General features: G+C 46.2%; 1 protein-coding gene across 1 annotated transcript in view; it reads right to left on the bottom strand.

The window, feature by feature from the left end:
- LOC139262243 (uncharacterized) overlaps positions 1-26,121 on the bottom strand; it is a 37,679-nt gene extending 11,558 nt beyond the window's left edge. Inside the window, exon 1 of the mRNA XM_070877389.1 lies at positions 24,970-26,121. Coding sequence (XP_070733490.1) covers positions 24,993-25,766 — 774 coding nt within the window. The 5' untranslated portion in view covers positions 25,767-26,121 and the 3' untranslated portion in view covers positions 24,970-24,992. The remainder of the gene's footprint in view (positions 1-24,969) is intronic.
- Between the last annotated feature and the right edge of the window lie 1,838 nt (positions 26,122-27,959).

Raw genomic sequence — 27,959 nt, 5'->3', positions numbered from 1 at the left:
AGGATGCAAAAAAGATTTACAAGGATGATACCAGAAATGTGAGGGTATACCTTTTAGGAAAGGATGAACAGGTTAGGTCTCTTCTCTTGAAAAGAGAAGGCTGAGGGGTGACCTAATAGAGGCCTTTAAAATTATGAATGGTTTTGATAGAGTAGATACAGCGAATGTTTCCACTTGCGGGGACGAGCAAAACTAGAGACCATCAATATAAGATAGTCAAGAAATCAAAAAGGGGAATGCAGAAATAACTTCTTTACCCAGAGAGTGGTGAGAATGTGGAACTCACTACTTCAGGGAGTGGTTGAAGCAAATAGTGGTTGAAGCATTCAAGTGGAGGCCAGACAAGCATATGAGGGAGAAGGGAACTGATATAGTTAGATAAGGACGGGAAGAGGCACGAGTGGAGCATAAACGCCAGCATCAATTGGTTGGGCAAAATGGCCTGTTTCTGTGCCATATATCCGATGTAATCCTCTTCCAGTTCTGGCCTCTTGTGCATCCCCAAATTAATTGCTTCACTACTGGCGGTTGTGCCTTCAGCTGCCTTGGCCCTAAGTGCTGAAATTTCCTCCATGTCCACCTCTCTACTACTATCCTCTTTTAAGAAGCCGCTTAAAGCCTTGAGAGCTTGGAAAAGTTAGGACTGTTCTCCTTGGAATGTTAAAAGGTGACCTAATACAGGTTTTCAAGATGCTGATCGGCTTTGATAGTGTAGATTGAGAAAAACTATTCTCTCTGGCGAGTGTGTCAATAACCAGAGGTCAAAGATTTAAAGTCCAAAGATCCAAAGGGGAGACGAGGAAAAATGTTTTCACTCAGTGTTGTGGGGATCTGGAACACTCGACCTGAAAAGGTGGTGGGGGCTGATTCCTGAAATAATTTTAAAAGGGAGTCAAGGATGAAGAACTTGCAGGGTTACGGACAAAAAGCAGGGCTGTGGGACTAAGCATGACTGCTCTTTCACAGAGCCAGCATTGACACGACGGGCCGAATGGCCTCCTGTGTTGTAAGTTTCTATGATTCTGAGATACACATAACCACATTTTATTGTGCTTGACTTAGCTATACTTAATTTAACATTGGGTTATTCAGTGTCTTGTGCTAAGACTCCTTGACTAATCTGGACTCAAAATACTAATTTGCCACCTGCCATTTCAGTCGCACAATGGCTCACGCTGATGTCAAGGCATGCTCTCCACCATAGTAGTTTCCACCTGCCTGATTCAACAGTTTCTCTGCCAATGAGGGAAATTTAATCTTGCAATGCACAGCACAGGTGGTTTTTAAAACAAAATATTTAACATCTTGATTTTAAATTTGCCTTGCTGGAAAAGAAGTTAAAGAACAGGGTCATATAGGGAAAACCACCGAGTAAAAGCAGTGAGAGAATGGCAGCCATAGATTTTGTGCACCTAAAATTAAGGAATCCTACTTTTCAGATGTCACGGCAGCCCGTGTCCTAACTCGCACCAAGTCCCGCTCACCCATCACCCCTGTGCTTGATGACCTGTCATGTATGTAAACACAATGTAACACCACTGTATTACTGTATACACTCAACCTAGATGCACACCTTGACCACAAGGGGTGAACTTGTGGGAGATACTCCTTACCTGATCACGCAGGTATAAAAAGGGAGGTCCCGCACAGGGTCATCGTCTTTGGAGTCCTGTGAATAAAGAGTTAAGGTCACAGAGTGACCTTGTCCCCAGTTTGTGCCTAGTGTGGTTTCATATTGTAGAGTAAGGACTTTACATTGGCGACGAGAAACGGGAATTCACGACCCACGAGAATGGCCACCAGTAGCACAGAGGAACAGTACTGTGTTGGGGAAGACTGGGACGATCTTGTCGAGAGGTTTCAGCAAAGCTTCGTTACGAAAGAATGACTGGGAGATGCAGCGGCCGACAAGCGAAGGGCTCATCTTTTGACCAGCTGTGGACCAAAGACTTACGCGCTCGTAAAGGACTTACTAGCACCCGAAAAGCCGGCGGACAAAACCTTTGAAGAACTTAGCAAATTGATCAGGGAGCACCTCAAACCGGCGAGTAGCATACATATGGCCCGAGACAGATTCTACACCCATCGACGTTGTGAAGGACAGAGCATACTGGACTTCGTAGCAGACCTCCGGCGTTTGGCCAGCCTCTAAGTTCACAGATGCCTGCAGGGGGGAGATGCTAAGAGACTTCTTTATCTAGTGCATCGGTCATGCGGGAATTTTCCGCAAATTAATTGAGAACCAGGATTTGACCTTGGATAGCTCAAACTTTCATGGTGGGGGAGGAATAGACTAAAATAATATACGCGCGCAATTCTGCCTTTAACGCGGCGATGGATCAGGGAGTCAACATCATAAATGCGATGCAGAGCCCCGCAGGCAGGCAGGGGCAGTCTGACATTCTCCAGGCAGCAATAGACCCCAGAGTAGGACTTCAACAGAGACAATGGCAGGCTGAGCGGGCATTCATACTATCACAGTGGACAATGCGGCCCGGGATGGGGTCATTGACCCCCACTAATAGGTACTTAAGAGCAATCAAAGGGACAGTCAGCGTGGAATGCCTGGCCATAGTCCCTTTGTTCCCAACAATGGAAACTTTAACTCATGCTGGAGGTGTGGGGGAAAACACTCAGCTAGATCTTGCAGATTTCAACAGTTTGTCTGCAGGAACTGCAATCTTAGTGGCCACTTAGCTCGAATGTGCAGGAAGACTGCAACCAGACTAATATGAGGCGGATGGACCAGAAGAGGGTTCTTTGAGGCAGGATGACTTTTGGGGCAAATCGATGGATGCCGAGGTTCAGCGGGTCCATGTCGCGAATATTCACAGTTCATACACCAAAACGCCACCAATGATGATGAGGGTTTTATTAAACGGTATCCCAGTACGCATGGAGCTGGACACTGGGGCCAGCCAGTCACTTATGGGCATTCAGCAATTTGAGAAGCTATGGCCACTTAAAGCCGGTAGACCCAAATTAGCACGTATTAAGACACAATTATGGACTTGCACTAAAGAAATCATTCCGGTGCTAGGCAGTGCAATGTTGGCTGTCACACACAATGGGTTAGTGAATCGGCTGCCGCTCTGGATTGTCCCGGGCAATGGTCCCGCACTGTTGGGGAGGAGCTGGTTAGCCGAGATGAACTGGAAATGGGGGGGATGTTCACGCAATGTCATCTGTGGAGCGAAGTTCATACTCACAAGTCCTACAACAATTCAATTCACTATTCCAACCTGGTGTTGGGACTTTCAAAGGCACTAAAGTAGTGATACACATGACTCCAGACACCAGGCCAGTGCACCACAAAGCCAGAGCGGTGCCGTATGTGATGTGGGAAAAGATTGACAGCGAATTGGACCGGCTGTTGAGAGAGGGCATCATCTCGCCTGTTGAATTCAGCGACTGGGCAAGCCCCATCGTTCCCGTCCTAAAAGCGGATGGCTCTGTCAGGATCTGTGGCGACTACAAGGCCACCATCAATCGGGTGTCCCTACAAGATCAATACCCGCTCCTGAGAGCGGAGGACCTCTTCGCCACACTGGCAGATGGCAAGCTGTTCATCAAGTTGGACCTCACTTCAGCCTATATGACCCAGGAACTGGCTGACGAATCTAAACTACTGACCACCATCACCCCGCACAAGGGACTGTTCGTTTATAACAGATGCCCGTTTGGCATTCGATCAGCGGCCGCGATTTTTCAAAGAAACATGGAAAGCCTGCTCAAATCCATTCCTGGAATGATCGTATTCCAGGACGACATCCTCATCATGGTTTGAGACACCAAGGAACACCTCCACAACCTGGAGGAGTTGCCTTGGACCGGGTAGGCCTGCAACTCAAGAAGTCTAAATGTGTGTTCTTAGCTCCTGAGGTTGAGTTTCTGGGCAGGAGGGTTGCTGCAGATGGGATTTCGCCCACCGAAACCAAAACGGAGGCGATTTGACGAGCACCCAGACCCTGCAACACATCGGAGTTGCGTTCATTCCTGGGACTGTTGAACTATTTCGGGAACTTTCTGCCGAACATAAGCACGTTGTTGGAGCCGCTACACGTGCTCCTGCATAAGGGTTGCGATTGGTTTTGGGGGGACTGTCAGGAACGGGCATTTGATTGGGCGCGAAACCTACTTTGTTCAAACAAGTTGTTGACCCTGTACGACCCCTGTAAAAAAAATTGGTTCTGACATGTGATGCATCATCCTATGGGGTTGGGTGCGTGTTGCAGCAGGGCAATGCTGAGGGTCAACTACAACCTGTGGCTTATGCTTCCAGGTCGCGCGCTCAAGCAGAACGGGGATATGGGATGTCGAGAAGGAAGCGCTTGCATGTGTCTATGGTGTAAAAAAAAATGCATCAGTACCTCTTTGGTAGGAAGTTTGAACTAGAGACAGACCACAAGCCATTAACATCCCTGTTGTCAGACAGCAAGGCTATCAATGCCAACGCATCTGCTCACATACAGCAATGGGCTCTAACGCTGGCTGCGTATGACTACTCCATCCGGCACTGGCCCGGCATTGAAAATTGCGCTGACGCGCTCAGCAGGCTTCCACTGGCCACCACCAAGGGGGCAGCGGAGCAAAGCGCTGAGATGGTCATGGCTGTCGATGCCTTTGGCAGCGCAGGCTCCCCCATCACAGCCCACCAGATCAAAATCTGGACAAACAGCGATCCCCTCCTATCCCTGATTAAGAAATGTGTCCTGATTGGGGATTAGGCGCCCGCACATGGAGCATGCCCTAAGGAGGTCAGACTGTTCCACAGACGGATGGATGAGCTCTCCATCCAAGCCGACTGCCTACTATAGGGCAGCCGGGTAGTTATGCCCCAGAAGGGCAGGGAGGCATTCATCAGGGAACTCCACAGTGAGCACCCAGGCATTGTGCTGATGAAGGCCATTGCCCAGTCACGTTTGGTGGCCTGGAATTGATTCAGACCTGGAACACGGCGTTCACAGGTGCACGACGTTGGGTAATGCCCCCAGGGAGGCCCCGCTCAGCCCATGGCCCTGGCCCACCAGGCCATGGTCACGCATTCATGTTGACTACGTGGGCTTGTTCATGGGAAAGATGTTCCTTATTGTGGTAGATGCGTACTCGAAATGGATCTAGTGCATCATTCTGAATTCATGCACGTCATCCACCACCGTGGAAAGCCTACGTGCGATCTTTGCAACCCATGGCTTGCTGGACATCCTGGTTAGTGATAATGGCCCATGTTTCACAAGCTACGAATTCTGAGAGTTTATGTCAGGCAATGGCATCAACCACGTCAGGACCGCGCCATTCAATTCGGCCTCCAATGGCCAGGCGGAACGTGCGGTTCAAATCATTAAGCAAAGTATGCTCCGGATTCAAGGAACCTCTCTACAATGCCGCCTATCGCATCTCCTGCTGGCCTATAGATCCTGACCGCACTCGCTCACGGGGGTCCCGCCCGCAGAGCTACTAATGAAACGGACACTCAAAACTCGGTTGTCCCTCATTCTCCCAGTCCTGACCAACGTAGTTGAGGGCAAGAGCAAGTCACAAAACGAGTACCATGACTGTAATTCGAGGGGGCGATGTATAGAAATAAATTATCCTGTATTCATCCTCAATCATGCCATGGGGCCCAAATGGCTTGAGGGCATTGCAATTGATAAAGAGGGGAATAGGGTCCTCGTGGTAAAACTCAACAATGGTCAGATATGCCGTAAGCATCTGGACCAAGTAAAAAAAAAAAGGTTCAGCATCGACACGGAGGAACCTGAAGAAGACCATGAGATGGAGCTCACAACACCACCAGTGAACGAGCAACAAGAGCAATTAGAAGAATGCACAGTCCCTGCGGTCAGCCCGGACAGGCCGGAATCACCACAGGTGACAGACACTCACGTCAGTGTCCAACAACCAGAGCCCCAACTGCAGCGCTCCACGAGGGAGCGTAGACCACCTGAAAGACTAAACCTATAATCCCAATAAGACTTTGGGGGGGGGAGGTGATGTCATGTATGTAACCACTGTATTACTGTATACACTCAACCTAGATCACACCTTGACCACAAGGGGTGAACTTGTGGGAGACACTCCTTACCTGATCACACAGGTATAAAAAGGGAGGCCTCACGCAGGGTCATCGTCTTTGGAGTCCTGTAAATAAAGAGGTAAGGTCACAGAGTGACCTTGTCCCCAGTTTGTGCCTCGTGTGGTTTCATATTGTAGAGTAAGGACTTTACACCTACATTGGCTTCCGGTTAAGCAATGCCTTGAATTCAAAATTCTCATCCTTGTTTACAAATCCCTCCATGGCCCTCACCCCTCCCTATCTCTGTAATCTCCTTCATCCCCACAACCCCCCCCCCCCCCCGGAGATCTCTGCACTCCTCTAATTCTGCCCTCCTGAGCACCCCTGATTATAATCGCTCAACCATCGGTGGCCGGGCCTACTTTTGTCTGGGCCCTAAGCTCTGGAATTCCCTCCCTAAACCTCTCCGCCTCTCAACCTCTCTTTCCTCCTTTAAGACGCTCCCTAAAACCATCCTCTTTGACCAAGCTTTTGGTCACCTGCACTAATTTCTACTTATGCGGCTCGGTGTCAAATTTATATGTTTTGTCATATAACGCTGCTGTGAAGCACCTTGGGACGTTTACTTATGTTAAAGGCACTATATAAATAAAAGTTGTTGTCTCAACGACTCACTATCTGATGGTGCAGCTGGTTAAGATAGCGAGTTGCTGAGTCATTATCATAGGCAGACCCTCGAAGCGAGGATGACTTGCTTCCAAGCAAAAAAGGAATGAGTTCACAGGTTGTTTCAATGAAGGACCAAATATTGCAGATCCCGAACTACATCTTGGAGGGTGTAGGATGCCTGTGCTTGGATTTTTTTAACGTGTGGAGAATGAGGTCCCACGTTTATTCGCTGATTAATGCTGAGTCTGCTGATCTTAGCTATGACAAGAATCATATCCTACAGCTTCCTCTGTGGTCTTGAGAAAAATCAGCTAAGTTTCGCACGCCTACTTACTGTCTAGCAACCTCTGCTGGTCGTGGGCATTGGTGGATGTTGGCTGAGGACAGGTTCGGATTCAGTTATGATGCTGCCTATGGCTAAACTCACTGTCTCAGCTCATCAATGATAGATGATATGGGTGAGGTACTGGTGAACAATTGAGACTTGTGGAGTCATGCCCAAGCAATGAGTCGACACTTGAAGGAGAATGGAGTAAATTGGTGGAACATGGAGAAAAAATCTGTTAAACTGTATAAAGAATTAATCTAATCAAATCCCCATTTATACATGCCAGACCCCAATATTTAAAGGGAAGGAAACATAGAAACATAGAAAACAGGTGCAGGAGTAGGCCATTTGAGCCTGCACCACCATTCAATAAGATCATGGCTGATCATTCCCTCAGTAGCCCTTTCCTGCTTTCTCTCCATACCCCTTGACCCCTTAACCGTAAGGGCCATATCTAACTCCCTCTTGAATATATCCAATGAACTGGCATCAACAACTCTCTGTGGCAGGGAATTCCACAGATGAACAACTTTCTGAGTGAAGAAGTTTCTCCTCATCTCAATCCTAAATGGTCTACCCCTTATCCTAGGACTGTGTCCTCTGGTTCTGGACTTCCCCAACATCGGGAACATTCTACCCGCATCTAACCTGTCCCATTCCGTCAGAATCTTATGTTTCTATGAGATCCTCTTTCATCCTTCTAAACTCCAATGTATAAAAGCCCAGTTGATCCAGTCTCTCCTCAGATGTCAGTCCAGCCATCCCGGGAATCAGTCTGGTGAACCTTCGCTGCACTCTCTCAATAGCAAGAACGTCCTTCCTCAGATTAGGAGACCAAAACTGAACACAATATTCCAGGTGGGGCCTCACCAAGGCCCTGTACAACTGCAGTAAGACCTCCCTGCTCCTATACTCAAATCCCCTAGCTATGAAGGCCAACATACCATTTGCCTTCTTCACCGCCTGCTGTACTTGTATGCCAACTTTCAATGACTGATGTACCATGACACCCAGGTCTTGTTGCACCTCCTCTTTTCCTAATCTGCCGCCATTCAGATAATATTCTGTCTTCGCGTTTTTGCCCCTAAAGTGGATAACCTCACATTTATCCACATTATACTGCATCTGCAATGCATTTGCCCACTCATCTAACCTGTCCAAGTCACCCTGCAGCCTCTTAGTGTCCTCCTCACAGCTCACACTGCCACCCAGTTTAGTGTCATCTGCAAACTTGGAGATATTACACTCAATTCCTTCATCCAAATCATTAATGTATATTGTAAAGAGCTGGCGACCCAGCACTGAGCCCTGTGGCACCCCACTAGTCACTGCCTACCATTCTGAAAAGGAGCGGGAAAGCACGGCGGAGCGGGAAAGCACGGCAGTGCGGGGGGGCCGGGAAATCCTAGGGACATGCAAGTCAGCTAATTCAGCATCTGATCCAGCACGGCACCCTCTACACGGGATCGGTGGCATCTGTGAGTAGGCCAAGAAACAACGAGACTCTTCAGCCAATCAGATTAACAAATCCTCACAGAGACGCGCAGACTCCAATATTGATGTTCGGTCGCGAAACTCGGAGAGGCCTATAAAAAGGCCCACCAGGGGTTTGAGCAGGCAGTCGGTGAGACGGGAGTCCGGGGCCATCAGAGAGGCCTATAAAAAGGCCCAGCGGGAGTTCGAGCGGGCAGTCGGTGAGACGGGAGTCTGAGGAGGCGTCGGAGAGGCCAGTTGGTGCAGCTGCAGGGGCAGAAGGTAAACAAAGAAGTAGAAAGAAATCGAAAGGTGAAGTCACAGCCAAGGGGATAAGTGATTGGCTGGTAATTGGTAAGTAGTTTTTCTTTTTCTTTTCCCTGTCAGTTGGTGATCTTTATCATTGTTGCCAAATTAAATTAATCTAAGGGTTAAATCATGGTAGGAGAGCTCGGACATGTGTCATGCTCCTCCTGTGCTATGTGAGAACTCTGTGTCCCTGACGACTACATGTGCAGGATGTGTATCCTGCTGCAGATCCTGACAGACAGCATTGCAGCACTGGAGCTGTGGGTGGATTCACTCTGGAGCATGCGCGATGCTGAGGTTGTCATGAATAGCACGTTTAGTGAGTTGGTCTTACCACAGGTAGAGGTTACGCAGACAGATAGTGAATGGATGATCAACAGGAAGAGCAGTGGAAGGAAGGTAGTGCCGAGGTCCCCTGTGGTCATCCCCCTCCAAAACAGATGTACCGCTTTGGGTATTGTTGAGGGGGATGACTCATCAGGGCAGGGCAGCAGCAGCCAAGTCCATGGCACCGTGGGTGGCTCTGCTGCACAGGAGGGCAGGAAAAAGAGTGGGAGGGCTATAGTGGTGGGGGATTCTATTGTAAGGCGAATAGATAGACATTTCTGCGGCTGCAATTGAGACTCCAGGATGGTATGTTGCCTCCCTGGTGCAAGGGTCATGGATGTCTCGGAGCGGTTGCAGGACATTTTGAAGGGGGAGGGTGAAAAGCCAGTTGTCGTGGTACATATAGGTACCAATGATATAGGTAAAAAAAATGGGATGAGGTCCTACAAGCTGAATTTAGGGAGTGAGGAGTTAAATTAAAAAGGACCTTAAAGGTAGTAATCCCAGGATTCCTATCAGTGTCATGTGCTAATCAGAGTAGGGATCGCAGGATAGCTCAGATGATGGCTTGAGGAGCGATGAGAAGGGAGGGGTTCAAATTCTTGGGACATTGGAACCGGTTCTGGGGGAGGTGGGACCAATACAAACCAGACGGTCTGCACCTGGGCAGGACCGGAACCAATGTCTTAGGTGGAGTGTTTGCTACTGCTGTTGGGGAGGAGTTAAACTAATATAGCAGGGGGATGGGAACCTATGCAGGGAGACAGAGGGAAGTAGAATGGGGGCAGAAGCAAAAGATAGAAAGAAGAAAAGTAAAAGTGAAGAGCAGAGAAACCCAAGGCAAAAATCAATAAGGGCCACATTGCAGCAAAATTCTAAAAGGGCAAAGTGTGTTAAAAAGACAAGCCTGAAGGCTCTGTGCCTCAATGCGTGGAGTATTCGGAATAAGGTGGACGAATTAACTGCACAGGCAGCAATTAACGAATATGATATAATTAGCATCACGGAGACATGGTTCCAGGGTGACCAAGGCTGGGAACTCAACATCCAGGGGTATTCAACATTCAGGAAGGATAGACACAAAGGAAAAGGAAGTGGGGTATTGTTGCTGGTTAAAAAGGAAATTAACGCAATAGTAAGGAGGGACATTAGCCTGGATGATGTGGAATCTGTATGGGTGGAGCTGCGGAATACCAAAGGGCAGAAAACGCTAGTGGGAGTTGTGTACAGACCACCAAACAGTAGTAGTGAGGTTGGGGACAGCATCAAACAAGAAATTAGGGATGCATGCAATAAATGTACAGCAGTCATCATGGGCGACTTTAATTTACATATAGATTGGGCTAACCAAACTGGTAGCAATACAGTGGAGGGTGGAGGAGGATTTCCTGGAGTGTATTAGGGATGGTTTTCGCGACCAATATGTCGAGGAACCAACTAGAGGGCTGGCATGCATCCCTAATTTCTTGTTTGATGCTGTCCCCAACCTCACTACTACTGTTTGGTGGTCTGTACACAACTCCCACTCGCGTTTTCTGCCCTTTGGTATTCCGCAGCTCCACCCATACAGATTCCACATCATCCAGGCTAATGTCCCTCCTTACTATTGCGTTAATTTCCTTTTTAACCAGCAACAATACCCCACTTCCTTTTCCTTTGTGTCTATCCTTCCTGAATGTTGAATATCCCTGGATGTTGAGTTCCTAGACTGGGTAATGTGTAATGAGAAAGGACTAATTAGCAATCTTGTTGTACGAGGCCCCTTGGGGAAGAGTGACCATAATATGGTAGAAATCTTTATTAAGATGGAGAGTGACAGTTAATTCAGAGACTAGGGTCAAGAACTTAAGGAAAGGTAACTTCGATGGTATGAGACATGAATTGGCTAGAATAAACTGGCAAATGATACTTAAAGGGTTGACGGTGGATAGGCAATGGCAAACATTTAAAGATCACATGGATGAACTTCAACAATTGTACATCCCGGTCTGGAGTAAAAAATAAAATAGGGAAGGTGGCTCAACCGTGGCTAACAAGGGAAATTAGGGATAGTGTTAAATCCAAGAGGCATATAAATTGGCCAGAAAAAGCAGCAAACCTGAGGACTGGGAGAAATTTAGAATTCAACAGAGGAGGACAAAAGGTTTAATTAGGAGGGGGAAAATAGAGTATGAGAGGAAGCTTGCTGAGAACATAAAAACTGACTGCAAAAGCTTCGATAGATATGTGAGGAGGAAAAGATTAGTGAAGACAAACGTGGATCCCTTGCAGTCAGATTCAGGTAAATTTATAATGGGGAACAAAGAAATGGCAGACCCGTTGAACAAATATTTTGGTTCTGTCTTCACGAAGGAAGACACAAATAAGCTTCCGGAAATACTAAGGGACCGAGTGTCTAGTGAGAAGGAGGAACTGAAGGATATCCTTATCTGGCGGGAAATTGTGTTAGGGAAATTGATGGGATTGAAGGCCGATAAATCCCCGGGGCCTGATAGTCTGCATCCCAGAGTACTTAAGGAAGTGGCCCTAGAAATCGTGGACGCATTGGTGATCATTTTCCAACAGTCTATCAACTCTGGATCAGTTCCTATGGACTGGAGGGTAGCTAATGTAACATCACTTTTTTTAAAAAGGAGGGAGAGAGAAAACAGGTAATCATAGACCGGTTAGCCTGACATCAGTAGTGGGGAAAATGTTGGAATCAATTATTAAAGATGTAATAACAGCGCATTTTGAAAGCAGTGACAGGATTGGTCCAAGTCAACATGGATTTATGAAAGGGAAATCATGCTTGACAAATCTTCTGGAATTTTTTAAGGATGTAACTAGCAGAGTGAACAAGGGAGAACCAGTGGATGTGGTGTATTTGGACTTTCAAAAGGCTTTTGACAAGGTCCCACACAAGAGATTAGTGTGCAAAATTAAAGTACATGGTATTGGGGGTAATATACTGACGTGGATTGAGAACTGGTTGGCAGACAGCAAGCAGAGAGTCGGGATAAACGGGTCCTTTTCAGAATGGCAGGAAGTGACTAGTGGGGTGCCCACAGGGCTCAGTGCTGGGACCCCAGCTCTATACAATATACGTTAATGATTTGGATGAGGGAATTGAGTGTAATATCTCCAAGTTTGCAGATGACACTAAACTGGGTGGCGGTATGAGCTGTGAGGAGGATGCTAAGAGGCTGCAGGGTGACTTGGACAGATTAGGTGTGTGGTCAAATGCATGGCAGATGCAGTATAATGTGGATAAATGTGAGGTTATCCACTTTGGGGGCAAAAACACGAAGGCAGAATATTATCTGAATGGCGGCAGGTTAGGAAAAGGGAAGGTGCAACGAGACCTGGGTGTCATGGTACATCAGTCATTGAAAGTTGGCATGCAGGTACAGCAGGTGGTGAAGAAGGCAAATGGTATGTTGGCCTTCATAGCTAGGGGTTTTGACTATAGGAGCAGGGAGGTCTTATTGCAGTTGTATAGGGCTTTGGTGAGGCCTCAACTGGAATATTGTGTTCAGTTTTGGTATCTTAATCTGAGGAAGGACGTTCTTGCTATTGAGGGAGTGCAGCGAAGGCTCACCAGACTGATTTACGGGATGGCTGGACTGACATATGAGGAGAGACTGGATCGACTGGATCTTTATTCACTGGAGTTTAGAAGGATGAGAGGGAATCTCATTGAAACATATCAAATTCTGACAGGACTGGACAGGTTAGATGCAGGAAGAATGTTCCCGATGTTGGGGAAGTCCAGAACCAGGGGACACAGTCTAAGGATAAGGGGTAAGCCATTTAGGACTGAGATGAGGAGAAACTTCTTCACTCAGAGAGTTGTTAACCTATGGAATTCCATACCGCAGAGAGTTGTTGATGCCAGTTCATTGGATATATTCAAGAGGGATTAGATATATTCAAGCGGCAAAAGGGATCAAGGGGTATGGAGAGAAAGCAGGAAAGGGGTACTGAGGTGAATGATCAGCCATATTTGAATGGTGGTGTAGGCTCGAAGGGCCGAAAGGCCTACTCCTGCACCTATTTTCGATGTTTCTAAGTCCAAATTTCCCCGCAAACCGTGGAGTTTTGACTCCCCACATGGTGTTTGGTCCGAACCCCGACCCCGGTGGCGGTAGGGAGTGTGCGTGTAATGACAGGTAGGCTTGGGGCACTGGCGGGGGGGAGCACTGCTGCTTCTCCTGGCCCACAAGCAATGCTGTATGGACACTAGCCTTTTCCCTGAAGCTGTCCTTACCTCCCTCCACCTGCCACTTTCCCCCCAGGCCTGGAATTGGCCAGGTTGGGGTTGGGTTTGAGATCTTAAAATGTTTTACATCTCACCCAACCCACCCATTTCTGGTGGTTCAAATTACCCCCATAGAATCTAAACCAGGAAGTATAAATTAGATTGAAATCATGTTGAGAAAGCGGAATAAAGTTAGGGAAAGAGAGATGGAATTAAGCGAGAGATAAAAGAGACAGACAGAAAAAATAAAATACATTCACTTCCATTTTAAAAAAAATCTCCAACACTAACTTCTGAGAGAATGAGACTCTGTACTTTTAAAATTAATTTTCAGGGCCAGAGAGGTTATTTGGCTTTCATTATCAATTATCACGTTAAAAATTCACTTATTCTTGAATGCCCCAGCCCTAAATCTTTATGGAGTCTTTAGTGGGGTACATAAGAAATAGGAGCAGGAGTAGGCCAACCTGGCCTCTCGAGCCTGCTCCGCCATTCAATAAGATCATGGCTGATCTGATCGTGGACTCAGCTCCACTTCCCTGCCCGCTCCCCATCACCCTTTATTCCCTTATCACTCAAAAATCTGTCTATCTCCGCCTTAAATATATTCAATGACCCAGCCTCCACAACTCTCTGGGGCAGAGAATTCCACAGATTTACAACCCTCTGAGAAGAAATTCCTCCTCATCTCAGTTTTAAATGGGCGACCCCTTATTCTGAGACTGTGTCCCCTAGTTTTAGTTTCCCCTATGAGTGGAAATATCCTCTCTGAATCTACCTTGTCGAGCCCCCTCATTATCTTATATGTTTCGATAAGATCACCTCTCATTCTTCTGAACTCCAATGAGTATAGGCCCAACCTACTCAACCTATCTTCATAAGTCAACCCCCTCATCTCCAGAATCAACCTAGTGAACCTTCTCTGAACAGCCTCCAATGCAAGTATATCCTTCCTTAAATACGGAGACCAAAATTGTACGCAGTACTCCAGGTGTGGCCTCACCAACACCCTGTACAGTTGTAGCAGGACTTCTCTGCTTTTATACTCTATCCCCCTTGCAATAAAGGCCAACATTCCATTTGCCTTCCTGATTACTTGCTGGACCTGCATACTAACTTTGCGTTTCATGCACAAGGACCCACAGGTCCCTCTGTACTGCGGCACTTTGCAATTTTTCTCCATTTAAATTATAATTTGCTTTTCTATTATTTCTGCCAAAGTGAATAACCTCACATTTTTCCACATTGTACTCCATCTGCCAAATTTTTGCCCACTCACTTAGCCTGTCTATATCCCTTTGCAGATTTTTTGTGTCCTCCTTACAACTTGCTTTCCCACCCATCTTTGTATCATCAGCAAACTTGGCTACATTACACTTGGTCCCTTTATCCAAGTCATTAATATAGATTGTAAATAGTTGAGGACTCAGCATTGATCCCTGCGGCACCTCACTAGTCACTGTTTGCCAACCGGAAAATGACCCATTTATCTCGACTCTCTGTTTTCTGTTAGTTAGCCAATCCTCTATCCATGCTAATATATTACCCCCAACCCCATGAACTTTTATCTTGTGCAGTAACCGCTTATGTGGCACCTTACCGAATGCCTTCTGGAAATCCAAATAAACCACATCCACTGGTTCCCCCTTATCCACCCTGCTCATTACATCCTCATAGAACTCCAGCAAATTTGTCAAACATGATTTCCCTTTCATAAAACCATGTTGACGCTGCTTGATTGAATCATGCTTTCCCAAATGTCCTGCTACTGCTTCCTTAATAATGGACTCCAGCATTTTCACAACGACAGATGTTAGGCTAACTGGTCTATGCTTTTTTGTCTGCCTCCTTTTTTAAATAGGGGCATTACATTTGCGGTTTTCCAATCTGCTAGAACATCCCCAGAATCCAGAGAATTTTGGTAGATTACAACCAATGCATCCACTATCTCTGCAGCCACTTCTTTTAAGACCCTAGGATGCAAGCCATCAGGTCCAGGGGACTTGTCCGCCTTAAGTCCCATTGTTTTACCTAGTACTACTTCATTCGTGATGGTGATTGTATTAAGTTCCTCCCTCCCTATAGCCCCTTGATTATCGACTATTGGGATGTTTTTAGTGTCTTCAACTTGAAGACCGATACAAAATATTTGTTCAACATCTCTACCATTTCCCTGTTCTCCATTATTAAGTCCTCAGTCTCATCCTCCAGGGGACCAACATTTACTTTAGCCACTCTCTTCCTTTTTATGGGCCCGAATTTGGTGAAGGGCCTGCCCGCCCAAGTGCCGCCCAAAGGACCGCTGATGGCCGCCAAGGTCCCTGACGGTTCTTTGGGTGGAGTTTTTATCGCCCAGGTCTCTCGAAGGTCGGCGGGTGGCAAATCTGCGACGTACGCCAATCTGGGTGGCAGCGGGCGGGAGGTCTCATTCTCAGCGGCAGCGCCTGCGTGCCACCGAGGATGGAGTCGGGCCCACAGAGGGTCAAAGAGCTAAAAATAAAAAGCATTAAAAAAAACATCTGACGACTTTCAGGGTCCCCATCCAGGTAAGTCTCTGTAAAGAAATAAATTCAGAAAGTGTCACTAACCTGTTTTCCCTCATCTTCACACTTACCATTGAGGACAGAGCTGCCTACACGCAGTGGTCCACCGCCGACTCCCGCCCGCACCAATCTGGCATCTCGGCAGGCAGGAGTCTACTTGCGCGCATCGGCCGTCCGCTGACGTCGGTGGGCGCTTCCCGGCATCTCTCCCCTCCTGCCCGCTCCAGGCCACATTGAAAGTGGCACTGAGCGGTTCGACCAGAGGAATGTGGGCGTGAGTACATCAAGTTCGGCCCCTACGTACCTGTAGAAACTCTTACTATCTGTTTTTATATTTTGTGCTAGTTAACTTTCATAATCTATCTTCCCTCTCTATCGTTTTTTTTAGTCGTTCTTTGCTGTCTTTTAAAAGTTTCCCAATCCTCTGGCCTCCCACTAGTCTTGGCCACATTGTATGCCCTTGTTTTCAATTTGATACCATCCCTTATTTCCTTAGTTAGCCACGGATGGTTATCCCTTCTCTTACAGTCCTTCTCATTGTGATATATTTTTTTGAGAGTTATGAAATATCTCCTTAAATGTCTGCCACTGTTCATCAACCGTCCAACACTTTGATCTATTTTCCCAGTCCACTTTAGCCAACTCTGCCTTCATACCTTTGTAGTCTCCTTTCTTTAAGCTGAGGACACTGCTTTGAGATCCAACTTTCTCACCCTCCAACTGAATTTGAAATTCACTCATTCCTAGAGGATCCTTTACTACGAGATAATTTATTCATCCTGTCTCATTACACAGTACTAGATCTAAGATAGCCTGCTCCCTGGTTGGTTCCACAACGTACTGTTCAAGGAAACTATTCCAGATACACTCTGTGAACTCTTCCTCAAGGCTACCCTGGCCAATTTGCTTTGTCGAATCAATATGAAGGTTAAAATCGCCCATAATTATTGCCGTTCCTTTTTTACAAGCCTCCATTATTTCTTGATTTATACTCCGTCCAACAGTGTAGCTACTGTTAGGGGGCCTATAGACTATGCCCACCAGCGACTTTTCCCCCTTATTATTCCTTATCTCCATCCAAACTAATTCAACATCTTGATCTTCTGAGCCAATATCGTTTCTCACTAACGCACTGATCTCATTCTTTATTAACAGAGCTACCCCACCTCCTTTTCCTTTCTGTCTGTCCTTCCAAATTGTCAAATACCCCTGAATATTTAGTTTCCAGCCTTGGTCACCTTGCAACCACGTCTTTGTGATGGCTATCAGATCGTACCCATTTGTATCTATTTGTGCTGACAACTCATCTATTTTGTTACAAATGCTGCGTGCATTCAGATAAAGAGCTTTTAAATTTGTTTTTTTTAATAATTTTTTTCCTGCTCTGACCCCACTTTCTGATTCACCTTTATGTTTGTACATTCTGTCCCTTCCTGTCACGCTCTGGTTTTCATTTCCCCCAGTGCCACCCTGCTCAACTACTTTCTCCTTAATCTTTAACTTTTTTAATTTTTGCTCACGTGAACCCTCCCCCACACTAATTAGTTTAAAGCTCTCTCTACAGCCCTAGTTATTTGATTCACCAGGACCCAAGTCCCAGCACGGTTTAGTGAGTAAATAGTACCCCAAGTTCACCCATTGCATGTCTTTCAGTGCCACATCTATTGGCGAGGACTGTTACAGCGGCCCCTGTGGAGAAGTGGGATATCTCTGGCAGCAACTTTCGGAATTCCACATTTAAATGCACATGTGCAGACGCTAGAAGTTGCTATCCGATTTACTCCGTTCTAATGGTGAGTGCTAATTGCCTCGCCATTACTGGTCATTATCATCATAGGCAGTCCCTCAAAATCAAGGAAAACTTGCTTCCACTCTAAAAGTGAGTCCTTAGGTGACTGAACAGTCCAATATGAGAATTACAGTCTCTGTCACAGGTGGGATAGACAGTCATTGGAGGAAAGGGTGGGTGGGGAGTCTGGTTTGCCATACGCTCCTTCCGCTGCCTGCGCTTGCTTTCTGCATGCTCTTGGCGACGAGACTCGAGGTTACTAGTAACACAAAATCTGGGCCACTACTTTTTCACACAGTCCTCTTATCCATATGCAGTTGTAGCAACTCTTTCTTGCAAGTGGCCAAAACTGGGTACATCGATTATAGCCGTCACTAAAACCATTTCCTTTTATACTGTATTGTAAAACTTAATCTAGTTATAACTATAATGAACATTTTTCTATCTCTAAGACCTTTCAACAATATACATTTCGAAAGCTGCCCATGCCCTTTTATGTGCATATACTGAACTTTCTTTTGGTCCTTTTGCAAGATGAGTATGTTGTGGCTCCAAACACTAAATGAGAAGATTGACAGCACAAATGGTGTTATGCTCTGTTCTGGGTGTTGTACATGTATCCAGTAAATTAGTGTAGCAAATCGTGGATTGGAAAAAATAATCTGTTACAGGTTCCCTAGCTCAGCAGTTTTCCTAAGTTGAGGACACAGAAGGATTGCAGTTATGTCAGGAAAAGAGCTGTAGAGAGACTGAGTTGGAAGGTCAGAACACAAAAACAGGCCTTCATGGTATAGCTTTGCTGATAGAGGATTTAGCAAGGAGCCTTAAAGATAAACAAGCTGTCTCTTGAAAGAGCAACAAGACATTCAGACAGAGATCGGGGAAAAAAAGGACCTCATAGGTGCCTGTAATTGGTCAATTGAATGGGTAAAAAAAATGATTGACGCAAGGTATTCACCGGCCCATCAAAATAAGGTATGTAAACGGGCAACCGAGAGAGAGAGACAGGCAGATAGGGGAAGAGCTTCCCCGAGGTGGATCCATGCTTGCTTTGGCCTAACACTCCACCAGCTCAGGAAACGACCAAGTAGAAGAGACTGCGGCCGCAGACTGCAAGGACCTGATCCGAGAACACCGCTCTGCCTCTGTTCCATTCCAGCAGGCCGTAAATCATTCTCATCTGTCACGGGTTGGATTGTATGTCTATTATATCTACCTTAATCGTGTGTTGTATCTGATTACGCGTAAAACTGCTGCTTCTTAATAAAATGCCTTATAACTTCTAAGACCCTTTGGGTAATCGGTGTGTGACCTGTGATCCAAATATTTCCCGAGCTGGCGGAGTTGTTAAGCCGAAGCTAATATGGATCCACCGTACAGACAATAGATATGTCCTTTCATCGAACTTTGAAAATTAAAAAAAAATGTGTAATTGAAACTGTGACTATAACACCTGAACTGCCGCCCCGTAACAAAATACTTTGTCAAATTTTTAGCATACATAACAAGTAGGAAACTCATTAATTCGACAGGCAGCTGGAGTTGAAATCTGTTGGGAGGTTTTTGTTTGTGTGCCAGTAAAATTATACTTGTTCCTCAAGCTGGTCAGCCTTCAAAGTAAAATGCATTGAACGGTTATTGAGAATGTCTGATATTACGCTGCTGGTATTACATTCACTGATGCCAAGCATTTAGTTTTCCTGTCGGCTATCATAACACAATCTGTGTACATGATACAAAATGGGAAATAGTGGAACAGGATTAATTCTTCAAATTAGGACAACCCAATAACCTATGATCGAGTTATGAAAATCCTCTTGCTGAATGAAATGAGGGACTATTCCATTACTCCCATTGTGCATAGAGTTTGTACAACAGAGGGACAGCTAGGTATTGCTTTAAATAAAATTGTGTGAGCTTTCTCTTGTTTCTTTCTATACAAGACTAAGCAGAATTTTGAAAATCACAAGGATACAGTATGATCAATTTTGCTACTTTTATCATTGGCTCAAGGAGCAAGTATAAACATTTAAAATGGGCCCCTGAGCATGTAATATGGTGGGCAGGCCTGTGACCACATTACACACCGGAGGTGCCCCTCTGCCTTCCTACTGATAAAGGCAGAGTAAGAGGTGCCCAGGGCCCATGTCTGAAACAAGCATACACAAATAGGCTGAATGCCTGATGGAGGTCCCCATTGTAAAATGAGTTAACACGGGGCGACTTCGTTCAGTAAAACGTGGTCCACAATGGTCATAAACAGACCGTTACAGATAGCCACCAAAAAGATAAGTATTAAATATTTACCTGCATATGGAGCCCGGCTCCACTACAGTATCAAAGACCATTACCGGCACCCGCTCAGGCCCCTCCAAATCGTTTCCCCGCCCCCCCCACCAACCCCCACGATTGACTTCCCTCCCGATTGCTTCCCCTGCTCCCCCACCCTCCTCTCCCAGGACCTACCTGAGTGTCACTACCGGTGGTGCTGCGGCCTAGTATTGAAATCCACTTGGCCGTCAAACTGCCCCAATATGGTGTGTGCCTTGTCCTACCCATTCTGGTACACCCTCGCCTGCCGTTGTGAGCCAATTTCAAGGCCTTGGTGTCTAGACAACTTTGGCATCAATCATTGCATACAAAAAGTTGATACTTATTGCTTGGGTTTTCAAATAGCTGGTATAAAGTACCTAATAATAGCAGACTTATAGCTATAGTTAAAAAAAATGTAATTATTGTCCTTTATGACACTGGTAAATGTTGTTAAACTGGAGTTGATAACTTTTTAAACATTAATTCTTGCTGGCAAGGCTGGCATTTATTGCCTATCCCGTGTTGCCATGAGAAGCTGGAACTACTGGTAGTGGTTTGATACTGAGTGGCTTACTCGGCCATTTCAGAATGGGACTGAAGTCGCAAGTAGTCCAGAATGGGTAAGGATAGCAGGTTTCCTACCCTAAAGCAAATTAATGAATCTATTGGGTTTTTACGACAATATGGCAGCTTTACTGATGGCAGCTTTTTAATCACCCAGACTTTTTTTTAAACTGAATTCAAATTCTAAAACTGCCCTGGTGGGATTTGACCTCACCTTTTCTGGATTATTAGTCCAGGTCTCTGGGTTACTGATCCAGTAACATAGCTACTACACTACCGTATTGACCAAGTTGTTTATCAGGTCGTAATAATCGCTTCCCATAAATAAATGAAAAATAACTTCACAGCAGCATGAGCAATCCAGTGATACTAACTGAACTTGGAACATCCTGTGGGAAACACTATATCATTTTGAAATTGTAATATGACCATGTTAGATTATATAATTCAAGCTGAATTTTAACATTAGAAAATAAAAATCCTGATCACTATCCAATAAACCCTATTGAGAAGTTTGTGTGTGTGTGTACGGAGCAGAGGGGAACCGGTCAGGTTTCGATTGGAATCTTGCTGTTACGCTTGACTATCTAACCAATACTCACTGTCCAGGTTCATACCAATAACAGTAATATGGTTGATATACTGGCTCAAAGGTACAGGGTACGGTAGCATAGTGGTTATGTTACTGGACAATAATTCCAAGGCCTAGGCTAATAATCAGGAGACGTGAGTTCAAATCCCACCATGGCTGCTGGGGAATTTAAATTCAGTTAATTAAATAAATCTGGAATTAAAAGCTCAGTAATGGTGACCATGAAACTCCTGGATTTTTATAAAGATCCATCTGGTTCACTAATGTCCTTTAGGGAAGGAAATTTGCTGTCCTTATGTGACTCCAGACCCACAGCAATGTGGTTGACTCTTAACTGCCCTCTGAAATGGCCTAGCGAGCCACTCAGTTGTACCCAAACCTCTATGACAAAGTCACCTTCACCACACGGACTGCAGCGCTTCAAGAAAGTGATTCACCACCTTCTCCAGGGCAATTTAGGGATGGGCAATAAATGCTGGCCTCTGCAGTGACACCCACATCCTGTGAATGAATATTTAAAAAAAATCACTTTCAGGTGATAAATCGTAATAGAACATACTTGGACAAAAAGGGGGGAAATCTTAAAACACTATTCAACCGTGATAGCTAAATCACCTTAAAAAGTTTACTTTCAATTTTTATTTAATCTATTTGCCAGTTTTGTCTATTTGCCTCCTCTTTGGAGTGGGTTCTAGAAGCCCAAGTGGCCATTATTCATGTTTGACTATCCTTGGTCCCCTCTTATTTCTCATCTACATGCTGCCCCTCAGCGGCATCATCCGCAGACATGCCGTTGGAACATACGCAATAGGAGCAAGAGTAGGCCATACGGCCCCTCGAGCCTGCTCCGCCATTCAATAAGATCATAGCTGATCTGATCTTGGCCTCAACTCCACTTCCCTGCCCACTTCCCATAACCCTTGACTCGCTTATCAGTCAAAAATATGTTCTATCTCCTCAGGTTTCATCATCACCATAGACAGTCCCTCGAAACGAGGATGACTTGTTTCCTCGCCAAAAAGGGACAAGTTCACAGGTGTTTCAATGAAGGACCTAATATTTTAGATCCCGAACTACATCCTGAAGGGTGGACGATGCCTGTGCGTGGATTTTTTTAACGTGTGGTGGCCGTTGCACACCAGCCACCACACGGGCTTGACAGAGCTAGGTCTTGGTCCAGTAGCAAGGATTAACCAAGATGACTGGAGACCAGCTCTACTGCACAGACCTAGTGCGCACACATATCGCAGTGTGGGCTGGCCCATGTTGCCCCTGGGCCCTTGCCTATTCTGAACCCCGAACTCTCGTTTCTCTTGGGCCCCAATCACATCTCTCTATGAACTCTTGCCGCTCCTTCTCCCGACCTCGCCGCTCCTGCTGTACCTGTGCACACTCCAATCAGCGACCTGGATTTGGGTGACATCAAATCCAGTCGCCCTCCTACAGCAGCACGCGGTCCACATGTTCCACATCTCTGCTGACTACACCCAGCTATACCTCACCACCACTTCTCTTGAGCCTGCCACTGCTTCTGTGTTGTCTGATTGCTTGTTGAGCATCCAAAATGGGGTTGGACGTAATTCAGGTGACTTTCGGCGTGAGACAGAGCCCCACAAACTTGGTCCTGTTTGTGTCGTCGTCGTCCCACCCCCCCCCCCCCCCGCCTTCTGTCCCAAAAGTGTGTGCGCTGAGGTCCATTTCCACCCCAATGTTTATCCAATCCTTCCTCATAGCTTGGGCCTTTAACAAGAGGAATCAGCCTTGTCCTTTTCTCTATACTGCCTCTAGCACCTGAATGTCTCAGCAACCAACGCTGGATGGAGTATTCAAGGTGTGCTGTGAGCAGAGTGCTGTAAGTTTGGTCAGCACCGCCTTTGGCTGGAACTCTCATTGGTTATGTTACATTTAAAACCCAATCAAAGCCTCATGGTGACATTTTGCAGCTGCTCGTTTATCACATAGGATATTAAAATATTGGGGGCTTTTTCACGAATAAAATGTCTTAAAGATTGAGTTTGTAAATCACAGTTCAAGATATTCCCTCTTGGGTGCCAGGGAGGCCACCACATTACTGTATTTAACAAGCTCATGGTCTACAGGGCTGTAGTAATACCCGCCCTCCTGTGTGGCTCAGAGACATGGACCATGTACAGTAGACACCTCAAGTCGCTAGAGAGATACCACCAAAGATGTCTCTGCAAGACTCTACAAATCCCCTGGGAGGACAGACGCACCAACATCAGTGTCCTTGACCAGGCCAACATCCCCAGCATTGAAGCACTGACCACACTCGACCAGCTCCGCTGGGCAGGCCACATTGTTCGCATGCCCGACACGAGACTCCCAAAGCAAGCGCTCTACTCGGAACTCCTTCATGGGAAACGACCAAAGGTGGGCAGCGGAAACGTTACAAGGACACCCTCAAAGCCTCCCTGCTGACACCTAGGAGTCCCTGGCCAAAGACCGCCCTAAGTGGAGGAAGTGCATCCAGGAGGGCGCTGAGCACCTCGAGTCTCGTCGTCAAGAGCATGCAGAAACCAAGCGCAGGCAGCGGAAAGAGCATGTGGCAAACCATTCCCACCCAACCTTACCTTTAACGACTATCTGTCCCACCTGTGACAGGGACTGTGGTTCTCGTATTGGACTGTTCAGCCACCTAAGAACTCATTTTAAGAGTGGAAGCAAGTCTTCCTTGATTCCGAGGGACTGCCTATGATGATGATGATGATGAGTATTTAACAATAGCGTCGTTCTCCCTGTAAATTCAAAGACCTCTTTATCCAATTACAATGTGCCCCGTTACTGCCTTTGCTACACTGGTTGCGTTGATTTACCTTTATCACCTATCACGTCTGGAGAAACACAATTATCTCCAGTTTTACCTTGCATTAAAATTCTCCTGGTGGAGGCGGAGTGTCCCTGCATTTCATCAGCAACAACAGTGCAGCTGGAAAGGCGTTACCGAGTGATATACTGTGTACTTGCCCAAAACACAAAGGGGTTTTCAGATAACTCAGAACTAAAAGTCACTTTCTTTACCCGATGAGATAATACCGTGTTAAGAAATACTTTGAGGCCCTTCAATTTTTCCTCGCTCAATTAAGATATTTTAAAAAACTCAGACATCTTGTTCGTTACATGATTTTAACCGAGCGTTGATTCCTGTCCAGAATTGTTCCTATCTGACCCCTCGGGGCATTTTATTGCAAACGAGTCTTTCTTGTTAGCGTCTTATGTCAAATTTTATTTCTACTTACCTCTAGGTAAGAAACACAGACTAATTCAGTTCTGAAGCCGTTTATTTTGTTTAAATACTAACCATTACTAAAGCTCACACGGTTTGTTCCACCCAAATCTGAGCGTTAAAATACAATAGTTGACTGTACAGATACATTTTACAGAGTTTGTGGTACCTGAGGTTAACTCATATCGTGTCCATTAGGCATGTCATCTCCTTGCGATATTTTCAGTGCCAACCAAGAGTTTGTGAACTCCTCAAAAAATTCCTGGAAAATTATTATCCCAAATTTTGATGCTAACTTCTTTAAACGGTGAGCGTGTCCCCTAAAAAGCAGCAGAGCCGATGTCCTTGAATATTTTTAGAAATTTGATTTTAAAAATTGCCCAAGTGTAATGCTGAGAATTTTACTGACTAACTCGCGTGCAATAGGAATCTTGGTGAAACGACCGAATATTTAAACAGTGAAAGTCTGAGATTTACCCGAGGTGCAAAACTATATACAGGCTTGACCCCCAGATGTTGGGATCTGGATCTAGAAGGCTTATCTACAAGTCGGTGTGCTTACAGTCCGGCCGCAGTAGGTCCGTCTTACTGCCTTGTGGATGCGTCCAACGCCTGCTCCCCATCCATCTTCCCAGTCACATTCTGGCTCTCCGCCCTCTCCACTGGTATTGACTCCGAGAAACTTTGTAAGTTGCCAGAGATCCTTGGGCTGGCTTGGGTCATTGACTGAGCTTGGGTGACCCTCTGTGAATCCACTGGCATCTCCCCGAGGCTCTGAGTCCCTGTGGCATCTTGTCGAGTATTGGAGGCATCTCCCGCACTGAGCTGGCTCTCGGGTTCAGCCTGGAGGTGACCAGGAACCTCGGTGATGGTTACTGGATCGTGACTCTGGCTGATGCTCTGGGACTCAGCCTGGAGGTGACCAGGAACCTCGGTGATGGCTACTGGATAGTGGCTCTGGCTGGTGCTCAACCCTTGCTCCATCTCCCTTTTGTCCCGGGCCTTTGTGGCCGTCAGATCCTGTATTTGGGGTGGCTGCTGGCCTGCTCTGGGGTTGCCAGTCTGAGAGTGCCATGCCTTGGTGTCAGGCTGCTCTGTGACCTCCTGTGCAGCTCTGGACTGGGCTGCTGTGGTGCCGTCAGGGCTGGAGTTGGCCGTGGACCTCACTGGCTTCCAGATCAGGCTGTAATACACCGCCAGGATGATGGCTGCGAGGGAGACCGACAGGACATAGGCCAGCACGGTGGCCAGTCTCATCCACTTCTTGTTGGTCTTTGCTGCCATCTTCGCCTTCTTGTCCCCGGTGAAGGTGGCCGGCTTGCCCTTGTCCCCTCCGGGCATGAAGTCCTTGTCCCTCATCCTGGGCTCCTTGGGTGCGAGGAAGGTTGTGTTTTTTGGTTGTTGAGGCCTTTTGCTTGTATCTTCGCACCGAAGCTGGATTCTCAGAACTTACCGCGAAGCAATCAATTCAAAGACGGAATTGGCATCTCAGCCCCCCCCTCTCTCCTCGGAGCAGCATCTGGGAGCAGCTTGCAGCCAGAGAGCGAGCAGTCAGTCAGTGCAGCCCCACATCCTGCCTGGGGAGCTGGGCAGCCTGAAATCCTCCTGTTCTCACTGCAGCGGCACTCAGACACAGGGAGCCCAACAGCCCACTGCTCCAGCTTGTTTATCGCGCATCTCTGGAATAGGATCAGCTGTCACAATCTGCCGCCTTCGTGCCAGGAAATGAAGCAGATTTTTTTTTTGTAATAAACAGCAGAGGGGGTGGGGAGAGAAGGTGAAACATCTCTTAAAGAGACATGTCTACCATATGCCATGTGTATATGTATAATGTATGTGGGCGCATATATATCTGTGTGTGTACAGTGTGTATGTGTATAGATATATATGGGTGTGTGTGTGGGGGGGGGGTGCATGTACATATGTGTGTATATAAGTGTGTAGGTACATATATGCCTGTGTATATATATGAGTGTGCGTGTGAGGGATACATGTACTTATGTGTGTATGTAAGTGTGTAGTTACATATATGCCTATGCATATGTGTGTGTGTGTGTGTGTGTGTGTGTGTGTTTAAACAGTTTCTGTTATCTGCAAATACTATGGTGCAGATAACTGAACTTTCAAACCTTTGAGAAAATTAGGAGGTGTTTTTTCCCGTTGTCCTCATTATCCCTGGAACAATGAAAACCGAGGAATTCAATTGTATTTATTTCCATTGTCCTGGATGCCGATATTTTTGCTGGGACACCAGCAATGGGCGATAAAAACTTGTAGTTTTATCCGATTTTACTGTTTCAATTTTACACAAATAGATTCACATTACAAAATACTTGCTTATAAAATTTATACCCCACTTCTGCCTTTAGTGTAACAATTTAGATTTTAACTTTTGTTACATTTAGCTAGAGCCATAGAATGGTTACAGCGCAGAAGGAGGCCATTCGGCCCATCGAGTCCGTGCTGGCTCTCTGCAAGAGCACCTCAGCCAGTCCCACTCTCCCGCCCTTTCCCCGGAGCTTTGAAAATTCTTTTCCTTCAGGTCCTTACCAATTCCCTTTTGAAAGCCACGATTGCCTCCATCACCCTTTCAGGCCGTGCATTCCAGATCCTAGCCACTCGCTACGTAAAAAAGCTTTTCCTCATGTCGCCTTTGGTTCTTCTGCCAATCGTCTTAAATCTGTGTTCTCTGGTTCTCCACCCTTCCGCCAATGGGAACTGTTTCTCTCTATCTACTCTCTCCAGACCCCTCATGATTTTGAACACCTCTATCAAATCTCCTCTCAACCGTCTCTGCTCTAAGGAGAATAACCCCAGCTTCTCCAGCCTATCCACGTAACTGAAGACCCTCATCTCTGGAACCATTCTGGTAAATCTTTTCCGCACCCTCTCTAAGGCCTTCACATCCTTCCTAAAGTGCAGTGCCCAGAATTGGACACAATACTCCAGTTGAGGCTGAAACAGTGTTTTATAAAGTTTCATCATAACTTCCTTGCTTTTGTGCTCTGTGCCTCTATTTATGAAGCCCATGATTCTGTAAGCTTTTTTAACCGTTTTCCCAACCTCCCCTGCCACTTTCATTGATTTTTTTGTGCACATATACCCCCAGGTCTCTCTGTTCGTGTACCCCCTTGAGGATTGCACCCTTTAGTTTCTATTGCCTCTCCTCATTTTTCCTACCAAGATGTATCACTTTGCACTTTTCTGTGTTAAATTCCATCTGCCACGTGTCTGCCCATTCTACCAGCCTGTCTATGTCCTCCTGAAGTCTATCACTATCTTCCTCACTGTAATTCCAAATTTTGTGTCATCTGCAAATTTTCTAATTGTGCCCTGCACACCCAAGTCCAAGTCATTAATATATATCAAGAAAAGCAGTGGTCCCAGTACCGACCCCTGAGGAACATCACTGTATACCTTCCTCCAGTCTGAAAAACAACTGTTCACCACTACTCTCTGTTTCCTGTCACTGAGCCAATTTCATATCCATGCTGCCACTGTCCCTTTTATTCCATGGGCTTCAACTTTGCCGGCAAGCCGATTATGTGGCAC

This window comes from Pristiophorus japonicus, chromosome 4 (assembly GCF_044704955.1).
Source record: "Pristiophorus japonicus isolate sPriJap1 chromosome 4, sPriJap1.hap1, whole genome shotgun sequence".
Taxonomy (NCBI): Eukaryota; Metazoa; Chordata; class Chondrichthyes; family Pristiophoridae; genus Pristiophorus; species Pristiophorus japonicus.
The sequence above is the reverse complement of the archived record's forward strand: the minus strand, read 5'-3'. Positions and strand labels throughout refer to the sequence as shown.